The following is a 12,091-nucleotide window of genomic DNA, read 5'->3' as shown; positions in this document are numbered from 1 at the left end:
ATGTGGAGTAGTTTGCTTAAAATATGAAGATTGTTGTGTACTCAAGAAAATAAATGGAATAAACTGGAATGAATGAGAGCATCCATTAGACTTACCCAGTAAGAAGATGAGCAAGACTAGTTCAGGAAATATGTCGATGCATGTGAGATTACAGCCCAGCTTTGCATTGATTACAATGAGCTAATTATGCCTAAAAAGAGTGATCCTGTTGTGACACTGGCAGACCAAGTACAAACTCTGGCCAAGGCCTAAGCGTCAGCTGAGACCTGGTAAATTCACAGCTGGAAGCCAGGCCAATTCACTTGTATATTAGTATAGATCAAAGTGATTGTTAAATGTATAAGAATGTGTTTGGTGTTTAAACTTCATGAAAACTAATGGGATGCTGCATGCATTGTTTTCACTTATCTCTATCTTGTTAGAATGTAACAGCATACAATTACATGGTAGATACCCCTGTAACTAAATAATCCATCAAAAAAGAAAGAAGCCTTGTGTAATGCAAATGAAGAACTTTAACAGGAAAGTTCTAATTCTTGTGCATTTCAAAGCAAATGGTCATTGTGTGTGATAATTGGAGATCAACAACTCTAAATGCATTCCTCTCTCCATCCTCAAAGAAAGAGTTCACATGGATAGTGACCCTGTCAGCTTGTTTTCTGTGAGAAAAAGCTAGAAGTATAGACACAAGAAAAAAGTTTTCATCTCTGAACTGTTTGGTTTCTATCAGGGTAGAATCACTGAACAAGAAGACAAAGATCCCCAGAATTTCTCTAAGTAGCCCTGAGAGACTTTGAGGAAACTGGCAGATTACTACATCTCTGCTACCATTTGGAATTAGAGATTGTGACTCATCTGTACATATATTTTACCTGCTTTAATCTTTCTATATCTATAATTTCTTTTTCCTACCTAATAAGTCTTTAGTTAGTTTACTATAGAATTGACTACTAGCATTGTCATTGGTGTGAGATCTAGGAGGCAAATCAACCAGGGTGAATGATTAGTCTCTTGGGACTGGGTGTAACTAGCCTGGAATATTTGTGATTTTTGGCATAAGTAACCATATATCAGGGAGTCTATATCTTGCCAGGGTGGCAAGTTACACTGAAGAGTCTAAGGGGACTGTCTGTGACTCTGATAAGACAGTTACAGTGATCCAGGAGTTCACAGTTATTACTGGCTTGGTGAAATCTAGTTATAGAACATACCACAAGTCTGGGTGTCTGTCCTGCTTTGGACAGTCTGTCCTCCTCCTTTCATATGGCTTGGGTAGGTAGCAATGATTACAAATTTATATCTAAATTTGATAGCCGGCACATTGCTGCAGCAGTGAGCTGGTGAATGTCCTTCTCACAGAAGAAACGAAGGAGACTCTCAGATATGATGTCCTCCATCGTTTGAGTCTGGTGACCACAGTTGCATACAGGTGTTTGTCTCATTTTCTCTTTAAAGAGGGTTTTTCTGCATCTCCCGAGAGATGTCCTGATGTGATTCAGTCTGCACCAATCTTTCTGACATAAATCAAAACCTGGTGGTTTCTCGTCAGGGTCAGTGATGAGCTGGTTTTTCTTGAGTGGTCGAAATGCTCCATGTGGCTCTCAATTAAGCCTCAGTGTCGAAGTTGAGTGTAAGGGTCTCGATGTGGTGCCGTAGAGGGATGCGGGATTTTAATTTTGTCTTTGATGGGTTCTGCAGGTCATCGTGTAATGGGATCCTTGTGTTTGCATTGACATGGTTAAGAAAGCGAGATTTCTGGGCAGCTCTTCTAATCTGTGGAGACTGGATGTGCAATAGGAGTGGGAACCAGTTGACCGAGGTCGATTTGCACATCCCTGACGCTTTACGCTTGGCGTATTGAGTTGAGTATTAAAAGAGTTTAGTGTGACTGCTGTGAGATCACACTGGCACACAGTATTCAGCCACAGACTGCACCAAGGCAATTGTTGCAGTTTGTAGCATCTGTGATCTGGAGCCCCATGATGTTCCAGGCAGTTTCCTAATAAGCACGACATGAGACCTGACCTTATTGCCCTGAGAAAGACATTCACAGTTGTGAGCCACTCCAGATAGCATGACACTTGTTTTGTATGAATTATTGGACTTGTAGTAATAGCACTTTCTGGTGGATGCTTTTGCAGTGACTTGTTGATAAGAGATTTCAGCGGGGAAAACACTATTGGTTGGAGAAGGTTCAGAGAAGAGCCACAAGAAAGATTAAAATATTGGAAAACGTCTTACAGTGATAGACGCAAGGAGCTCAATAGGCTTATTTTAACAAAGAGAAAGTGAAGGGGTGATATAGTCTTAGTCTATAAATACCTGCAGGAGGAATAGAAATTTGATAACAGACGGATCTTTACTCTAGCAGACAAAGATATAACAAGACCCAGTGGCTAGAAGTTGAAGCTAGACTAATGCAGACAGGAAACAAGATGCAATTTTTAACAGCGAGGGTAACAACCATTGAAACAACTTACCAAGGGCTGTGGTGGATTCTCTATCACTGGAACTTTTAAAATCAAGATTGGATTTTTTTTCTAAAAGATACACTCTAGTTCAAACAGAAGAATTCAGGTAGTCTTATTACCTATGTTATATAGGAGGGCAGAATAGATAATCACAGTGGTTCCTTCTAGTCTTATAATCTATGATCTATCAATCAGTATACATATGAAAACGTCACTCGATTTCGATACTAATGATCTACTCTTTCATCCCTCTGGAGAGAATTTTCTCAACAGGGCAGGTATGTTCACTCATTCAAATGTGATTAAGGGTGGTGGTGGTGGTGTCGGCATCAGCCATTTTATAAATTTTAGTGCAGTGGATAGAGCATTCATTTAGGATGTGGGAGATCCAGGTTTAGTTCCCCTCTCACTCCCAAGGGGAGAAAAGGGATTTGAACAAGGGTCTCCCATCTCTCAGGAGAGTGCTCTAAGCACTGAGCTATAGGATATTCTGATGGGGATCTCCCTTAATCTCTCCTGTTGAAGCTGTTCCATTGTGGATAAGTAGAGTGACTGTAGTAAGGACTGGACCTGAGGTCTCCCACTTCCCAGGTGGGTGCCCTGACCACAGAACTATAGAATCATTCTTTCGCTTTCCCACCCCAGTTCAATGACTGTTCCATTGTGAATAAATACGAGCTGTGGGACAGTGATGCCATGTACAGAGACTCAGGCTGTGTTTATACTGATGGCGGTAAATTCGCTGCCGCCAGATCGATCTTTCTGGATCGATTGAGTGGTCAGTTTAGGCCCGCTCAATCGATCAGGAAGTCGACTGAGTAAATCCACCCCCTCAAGAAGCGCAGCGCAGTGTAGACAGCACGCAGAAGGGAAGCAGAGCAGTCCACGTGAGTTACGCAAACTACAGTTTAACTACAGTTAAAATAATATTAAACGTAAAATTCAAGCTATTTGGGTGAAATCCTGAGGGATTTACTCAGATATTTTATCCCAAGTCCTTTAGCTCTAAGTCAGTCTCCCATTGAAATCACCTGGGCTCCAGCCAGGTTTGGATAGCCTTTTGGGGAGTAGCGGCCAGGAGTTGGTTAACCACTTAAAATCCATTTCCACCTACCAATTTCTGCCAGTAAAACTTATTAAACTTTTATTAAAACTTAACCAAGATTGACTTCCTAGAACCTAGTTCAAGAACAGTCTAGTGGAGTAGTGCTCTCACATGCACCTCCTTTTAGACCTTAGGTCTGATTAATCACTGTATTATTCCAGGTTTGTGCCAGTGTAATGTCATTGATTTCAGTGAAGCAGAAATAGTGTAAAACTGGAGTAAAGCCATAGCAAATCACACTCATTGTCTCACTTTCTTCTGTTGTACTACAAGCGGGATAGAAATCAGGCACCGTTGCTGATTAACATAAAGTTTGTTCATTACAAATGCGCAGCCACATACCAGCGCCAATGAGACTTCATCTGGGAAAGCTGCCATACCCATTAGGAATAGCTTTCAGCTTAAAAATTGCTGTATACTGTTTTAAACTTTCAGTGGAGAGCTGGTAATTTATCTTGTAGATAATCATTTTGTGCTAAGTTGGACATCTTACTGTAACTTTTTGCTGCATGATAAACCAGCTCCAATGAATTATTTACAAATATTAGCAACCATCTTCAGCCAGTAAAGTCTTTATCAGCTCAAATTGCTTTTCAAGATTTGTTATTAATATGGAGCTAAATCTTGGTCCCAGTGAAATCAGTGGAATTTCACCACTGACTACAGTGGGATAAAGATTGATTTGGTCTTTCAGGATGAAGTTCTAGATAGAAATTCTGTATCATTCTCTGGTGGATGTGTCTAAGAATTGTGTGCTTCACTAAGCTCAGCTGCCCAGCCATTGCCAATAAAGATTAAACTAAACCTTGTCAGATTAATCCAAACACAGAGTGGGAATGGAAATCTGCTAAGCTCCTGTGGATCTCAGCAGCAAATTATCCCAACTCTCTAACCTTTTGTAAAATAACTCTCATTTTCTCCTGATTAGCCACCCTGCTAAGGCAGAGAATTCTCTCCCAGATCTTCTGCTTTTCCTCTTAGCTATGTCCACTTTCTGCTCTCTGCACTCACACATGCTGTGTACATATACTTGCTTTTTAATACGAGCAACTTGATGCAAAAAGAACTTTTTAATAGGTAAACTGCTGTCTGCACAGTCAAATGAATTGGAATTCAGTGGGCTTGCAAGGATATAATTGAAGATATAACTGAAGACAGAACTTGGCCCGTAATTGATACTCAGAATAGAGAATAGGTAGATGTTAGCAAAAGGGCCATTTGTTGCTATTTTAATAATTAATATATAAGACTCCTCAGGATTCTGGATAGGAACTCTCCCTCCAAGGGTTTATGGTAAGTAGGGAGAAAGTCCTCGCATTCCAGGGAAGTGAGGAAGGACATGAGCTGGTCCAACTGATTTACATGCTAAAGCTTTAACTTGCTCCTTTATTTTGGACCTTCTTTGTGCAAGATTAATTTGAAAAGTTAGACTGAATAATCATAGTGTAGGCTGTCCCTGTATTTTAGTGGTAATATGATATTTTGAATGTTCATGATGGCCTCAGCATCAGATTCCATATTGAAAGCAGGTGAAACTTGGGTGGTCATAGAAGAAAGAATTACCTGTAGCAAACTTGTGATTTGGAATACAGATGGGAAAGAGCTAGTGCACCAGATTTTCTTCAAGGTTTAATAGTCATCATGCACAAAAAAAGGAATTTTAAAGAATTTCTCGAGGAACCCAAGCAATGCCCTTCTCCATGTCCCATCCATTTATAGCCTTTGTTCATTTTAAAGTTATTTTAGAAAAAGGGTCAAAGTTCCTAAAGGTCCAGTGACTAGATTTCCCCGCTGTGGAGAACAAGGGAGATGTCTGTATTATGTTTTACGAATGTTATATGTACTTCAGTTTACCTGTTTGATATTATTCTGTCTGACTATGTGGAGTTAAATGAAAAGGAGATGCTAGGAAGAGCAAAGCAAGAAAGGAAACACTGGCTAGCCATAAGACACATCTGGGTACACAACTTGTTGGAGTTAAAGGAATAATGGTTGGGCCGTTAGTTGGGAAGATGCTATGTCCAAGCACCAGGAAAACTACATAGCCAGTTTGCCAATGCTTAGATCAAAAGGATACTAAACAGTTAAAACCTCTCACTGTAGAGAGGGAGGGGTGTTCGCAGGGAGCAGACAGACTGAGACACAGGCTCGCAGGATGACGCTGGGTATGTCTACACTGCAATTTAAAACCTGTGGTTCACCAAAGCCCGCTGACTTGGCACGCAGGGCTGGGGCTAAGGAGCTGTTCAGTTGCAGCATACATGTTTGGGCTCGGGGTGAGAAGGAAACAAAGCCTGTTGCCTGAGGATGCACTCAAAAAAGGCTATACAGGAGTCTAAGGCCCTGCTCGCCTTCTAAGCACGACACCCCTCCCCACACACACTTCTTTGGATGATTCCTATGTGAATATTAAAGATTTTCCTATGTAGATTTAACTGACAGTAATCTTGGATTCTTGCAATTCCAGCTGCATGATATGTTTAATTGAATTGCATCAATTTCCTGAACAAAAGAGACTCCCTCGCTGTAGTACAAATGGAATTTGAAGAGCTCATAGCTATACTTAAAATACTAACCATATTGAATGAAATATAAGAGAAACAGTGGTGCTGTGTGTTAGAGTAACGAAAAGCTACATAAGCGTATTCTGTTATAACGTTGTTATGGATTATGGAGTTATTTCTTTTCATCTGCTTGTGTGCCAACATCAGACTAGGACCCATGCCCTCAGAACTTCAGTGGCACATTGGTGCCTGTTTGTTTCTGTGGTGGGGATGTGAGAATTCTGTTACTGCTTTTTCACTGATGCTCTGATATGACGAGTAAAGACATTCTACGCTAGATCCTCAGTTGGTGTAATTCAGAGTACGGTAGTTCTGTTGAGTGTAGTGGAGCTATCCCAACGTATGCTCTCTGAGAAGCTGGCCCCTATCTTTATTGTGCTTACACAACACTGCCTACTGTGGCATTTACCATGACATAGGGAAATGAAATGTCCTGTCATTGCCTCACTATGGGTCAGATTTTTAAAAGTGCCTAAGTCTAACGTTCAATGGGAATTTGTCAGCAGAGCCAGTATTTACATTATCTGTCTATTTCATCTAGTTAGCTGTCTTTCTGTCTTATTTCTGGGGTACCTATCACTGTGGTATCTAGAAGCAAATATTGTTTTCATACATAGGTATTAAGAATAACATCATGGCCAAGGACCATGCAAAGCCAGAGACACAGAAAATCTGCACAGTCTCTGTATCTTTCTATTTTCCATTAATAAAGAATACTGTACAGGCATTATTACAGCGGTTATTGGTTTTCCACTGGAGAAGTTACACTGGAGTCAGATTGTCAGGTCATGCTTGATGTGTTCAATACTCAAACAAAAAGAAACTGGCATCTAGGTGACTAGCAGACCAGCCTCAGAAAAGGCCAAATATGACTGGAATTTATGCTGCACTTCAGTCTGAATGTCTTGTGTCTTACCCCTGAGTGATATTCAGAAGCTGAAAGGTGCATTTATTAGAGCTGGTCAGGGACTTTTTGACAATGTGTTTTTTTGTCAAAAATGCTAAGCTGTTGAAACAACAAACTTTTTATTGAAAGATAGTGGTTTGAACAAAAATTTCCTCAAGATTTCTCAGGTCCAGGATCGAGTAGCCCAGTGATTAGGTACTCAGCTGGGATGTGAGAGATCCAGGCTCAAGTTCCTGCTCTGCTTAATTTTGGACTTGAACCCTGGTCTCCCCTATCCAAGGTGAGTACCCTATCCACTAACCCAGTGTTTCTCAATTAAATTTGGCCACGGAACCCTTTTGAACTGGATAAATAATTGCGGAACCTCCCAAACTCTTAACAGTATTTTTACATATGGGGCCAAAAAAATGTCGAACTAAGCAAATTATATACAAACAACTAGGTCAGCGTTTCTCAATTAAATTACACTTACACTCGATACCCTCCGCTGAAAAATCCGGAACATCTTTCCTTTTTCGGCAGCGGCAGCGAACAGCTGATCGGCGGCACAGAGAACAGCTGCTCGCAGAACCCTAACAGTGTTCCCGCGGAACCCCAGGGTTCCACGGAACACCAATTCAGAAACACTGCACTAACCTAATAGTTATTGTACGGTGGGCTCTTTCTTTCTTGAAACCTCAACATTTTGTAAAATGGAATTTGATTTTTGTCCAACCTTGGTCTCTACAAGTTCCTTTATAGCACAGATCACGAAGTTTAACAACTCTTATGCTCCCATTTATTAAACTGGCCTACACCAGATTGAAAAGTGGAATGATATCAGCATGGGGGGAAGCTCTTTGAGGCTAAGTTTCAGCACCCTAACCTTCAGTTAGCTCATCTTTATTAAAGATACATACATATACTTCTTGTTCATATATTTAGCAACATAGACTGTAGGCCATACTACACAATGCAGAACACTATCCTGGGAAGCAGTGACTCTGAAAAAGATTTGGGTGTCTCAGCAGATAATCAACTGAACATGAATTCCTACTGTGATGCTGTGGCCAAAAGGGCTCATGCTATTGAGTAGGTGTACAGAGGTTATTTTACCTCTGTATTTGATACTAGAGCAGCCACTCCTGGAATATAATGTCCAGTTCTGGGGTCCACAATTCAAGAATAATGGTGATAAATCGGAGAAGGTTCAGCAGAGAGCCATGAAAATAATTAAAAGACTGGAAAACATGCCTTATAGTGATAGAGAAGATTAAGGGGTATCTTGATCACAGATTATAGATAACTACACAGGGAACAAATATTTGAAAACAGGCTCTTTGATTTAGCAGAGAAAGGTTTAACAAGATCCAATGTCTGGAAGTTGAAGCTAGCCAAATTCAGCCTTGAAATAATGTGTAAAATGTTAACATTAACATTGGCTCAACTTATCAAGGGTTGTGGTAGAGTCTTCCTCATTGACCATTTTTAAATCAAGATTGGACTTTTTAAAAGATATGATGTAGTTCAAAAGGAATTATTTTGGGAGGAATTCTATAGCTTATGTTATACAGGAGGTCAGACTAGGTGATCACAGTGGTACCTTCCTGCCTTGGAATCTATATCTGTAGAGCTTTGCCAACAGGTTCAGTTACTCAGTACTCTACAACCAGGGGGATCATTCTGCTCCTCTCCCGAGACACATTAGGCATAATTTATTACTGGTATAATTCCCCAAAAGTCTATGGAGTCTGTGAACTTGTCCCTCTTTCAAGGTGTGATTGCTGTGAGCCTTCAAGCTGTTCTAAATAATGCTTCGGGGACCTGATCAATAAAGAAGGCTTAGGACTGACAGTGCACAAACAATGGTTTAAAGTCTCCTCCTCATGCACACATCACCTTAGCTGTGCAGTACAGCCCTCACTGTAGCCATGGATCTAGGCCTATGTGTTGAAGTGACTTATTGCAGCTTTTTAAAAAAATTACATATCCATATTTTTCTCTTGTCTTATTTATATTGGTGACAACATACTGAAATAGCGATATTAACAAATAGCTTCCTATCGGTAGCAATCGCAAAACAGTACTGATGCTTTCTTCCCCTTCTGCCTGTAATGAGTTTGGATGATAGGCACTAGGACCGTAAAGAAATGCTGGACCCTAAAAGGCTATGTGGCCTAACGATCTTTTTTAAAGATTATCTCAATTCTGCCTCCTGGCTTTATCAGTAAACCCTTCAGTCCTCTCCATAAAAGTGTCTGGCTACTTCTCAGACAGACCAGTGAGGGAAATATTCTTGATGAGTTTAAGAAGTCTATTCCTTATGTTTGTTGTTCTTGTAGTGAATCAGTTTTAATAAAAGCAATCTTAATTTTGACCAATCTTAATTTCCTAATTTATGGATTCTGTGTCTTTTTATAAACCATTCAACAGTATTTATACTTTATGTTATTTAGTTTCAGTCACGCTATTCAGAAATTTGAATTAATCTGCTAAATCTTTTCACTCTTCTCTTCTCCTGTGAAAGTAAGACTGACCTTTTCAGTCATTCTCCATGGCAAAGATTCTTAAAATCTGGAGTCCTCCTAATTCCATCAGATAAAACTTCTCTCCAGTATCCTTGATAAGGAAAAAAGTAACCAAACTTTAACAGAGAGCCAAATCCTTAGCTGGTGAAAATCAACAAAACTTCATTCACTTCAATGAAACTACGCTGATTTGCATAAACTGAGGATCTGACCCAGAAATGCTAGGTGAGGGCATGCGGTATGCCTTGCACACAAACATCACACCATTCTTTTGATCTGTATTTGATCCCTATGTTGATTCATCCCAATATCTTGTCTGACTTTTATACACTGGTGTAATATATTCAGAAAGTTTTCTACAATAAACCCGCAAATCCCTTCCCAGGTCTGTATGATCCATGGCTGTTCTATTTAATCTGTACTCTGTTCTTTTTCTAATTAATATTTAATTTGATTTTTACAACAAAGTACACACCTTACATACAAAATGAGCTATATAACATCAATAATAAATAGATACCAGGATACAGTACCATCAAGGCCTGGGAACAGGCACGTTTTCTAACCACACAGTACATAAAGTCCAACTCTCTCCCCTTTCTAGAGTTTAGTTTTACTAATTAACAACAGTAAGACCCCACAAATGTCAGTTTAGCTCTTCTGCCCAAGCACGGCTCTTCTGAGTGCTCCTTCCTCAGGATTTTTTTTTCTGACATTATATTTCTCAGATCCAACACTTTATAAGAGATGGTAAAGAATAAGTAGAGCCAAAGATAAGAGCAATTTTATCTTTTGCCATAATCTTGCCAAGGGAAAGGTCCAGTCTCCTTAAAATTAAATTCTTAATTGGGGCTATCACAGGACAATTCCAAATTATGGATTTATATCGCCTTGCCAACATTTTATATAACTTTTATATCTTTGAGAGGGAACATTATAGACCCTCTGCCATCCATTCTTCTGTTTCCTCTCCTTGCTCTTGGGAAACAAATAGAACAAATGCACCACTCACATTTTTAGTGGGCAAAATGAATAGGGCATATAATAAACATTCTCCTGAATGTTTGGACAGCAGAAAAATCATTAGGGCATGTGAGATCAATCTACTGCTATGAATCCAGAGCAGCTGGAGCCAGGGCAAAGGATTCAGCCCTGTATGTATAGATTAAATAAAGTGACTTCAGATGTCCTGAAATGTGTATAACTCAGTCTTTCACAGGCTGCTGAATGAGTTAACTGATATCTGTTTAATATGTACATTGCATTTTGGAGAGCTGCTCTGAATGTACTATTTTTCATTTGTCTGCACTAAGCTTCATTTTTTATTTACTGTCTCTGTCACATAAAAGATCCAGATCCCTCTATACTCAAATGTATTATTCCCCCACTCCCAGATCTTCATTTTTGGTATTATCCTCAGATTAGATATTCTAATAAAAATGTATGGCAGCTCACAAGCTGACCCCACTTTCTGCTGGGAAATTTACCATTTATAGCAACTTGCTGTTTCTGAACCAAAATCTGCATGACCAGAGAAGTTAGAAAAAATGTCATCAGCAAATGCTTTGCAATACTCATATATCCCCTATTGCCCAGGCACCCAACAATTATAGCTGGTTTAGAGCTACCTTTACAAATATGACACTACTTCCTACATATGAAATGATTTTAAGCAGAACAGGGCAAGGTGATAGTTCAGTTCAAATCAGTGAATTAACTCTTGCCGTTATTAGCTTTTTGACAGAAATAGCTCCTTCATCTTCAGACCATGAATCTTGTTTGTGCTTTCTCTTGCAGAATGTTTATTACACGAGCAATCAGCAGATCCATGTGGGTGTTCTGAGTCCCACTATTGATGATGATGACAACAGATGCCTGGTGGATGTGAATAGCAGGCCCAGGCTCATTGAATGCAATTATGCCAAAGCCAAGAGGATGAAGCTTTACTGGCAATTTACTCAGGTAATTCTTCCTCAAAACACACTTCAAAAGGTTCAAAGAGGATCAGCATTGTTTCAGTACCTGCGCCATGCATAATCTGTTCTGAAGCAGAACTGAATTGGGGGTATGCTTGGTTTCTGTATAGAATACTAGGGAGTCATGCTTTTATCTGATCCCAATATCTCAGGCAGTTATAAGGCTCTTGGGTGATATTCTTCAAAGTTTATTAAACATAATTTACTGCACCATGCAGTTCTCTAAAGCACAGGTGTGCTACCCACTCCAGGGAAACATTGCTAGCAGTCCTTACTTGTCAAAAAAGTAATAGCAGAATATCAGATTCCAAATATTGTGGGATACCCTCCTTGAGCATCCTATCACATTTTGAGGTTCACCTTTCTAAAATCCACCACAAGGAGTTGTAGAATGTGGTCTGTAAAGTATTGCTCCCCAGAAGCTCTCTCTGTGGGTCATTCTGCAAGAGAGATTTGGGGGGGGTCCCTTCTCATCAAAGATCTGCAGAGAACTGCCTTCTGCAACAACAGTTTGCTGAGGCTTTCCACAGGACTCAGTATGGCCCTCAGAATTTAGGATGA

The 12,091-nt window shown here is 39.9% G+C and overlaps 1 protein-coding gene across 5 annotated transcripts in view; it reads left to right on the top strand.

Annotated features, from left to right (window-relative positions):
• The window catches only part of GALNT18 (polypeptide N-acetylgalactosaminyltransferase 18), a 403,991-nt gene that overhangs the window by 361,488 nt on the left and 30,412 nt on the right, over nucleotides 1–12,091 (top strand). For all 5 annotated transcript variants that reach the window (XM_067540807.1, XM_067540809.1, XM_067540808.1 and 2 more), the window contains one exon: nucleotides 11,352–11,516. In XM_067540807.1, the coding sequence (XP_067396908.1) occupies nucleotides 11,352–11,516 (165 nt within the window). The remainder of the gene's footprint in view (nucleotides 1–11,351; nucleotides 11,517–12,091) is intronic.

Source organism: Emydura macquarii, unplaced genomic scaffold (assembly GCF_026122565.2).
Source record: "Emydura macquarii macquarii isolate MOO-44397 ecotype Brisbane River unplaced genomic scaffold, CSIRO-AGI_Emac_v2 contig_587, whole genome shotgun sequence".
Classification (NCBI taxonomy): domain Eukaryota; kingdom Metazoa; phylum Chordata; order Testudines; family Chelidae; genus Emydura; species Emydura macquarii.
The sequence above is the reverse complement of the archived record's forward strand: the minus strand, read 5'-3'. Positions and strand labels throughout refer to the sequence as shown.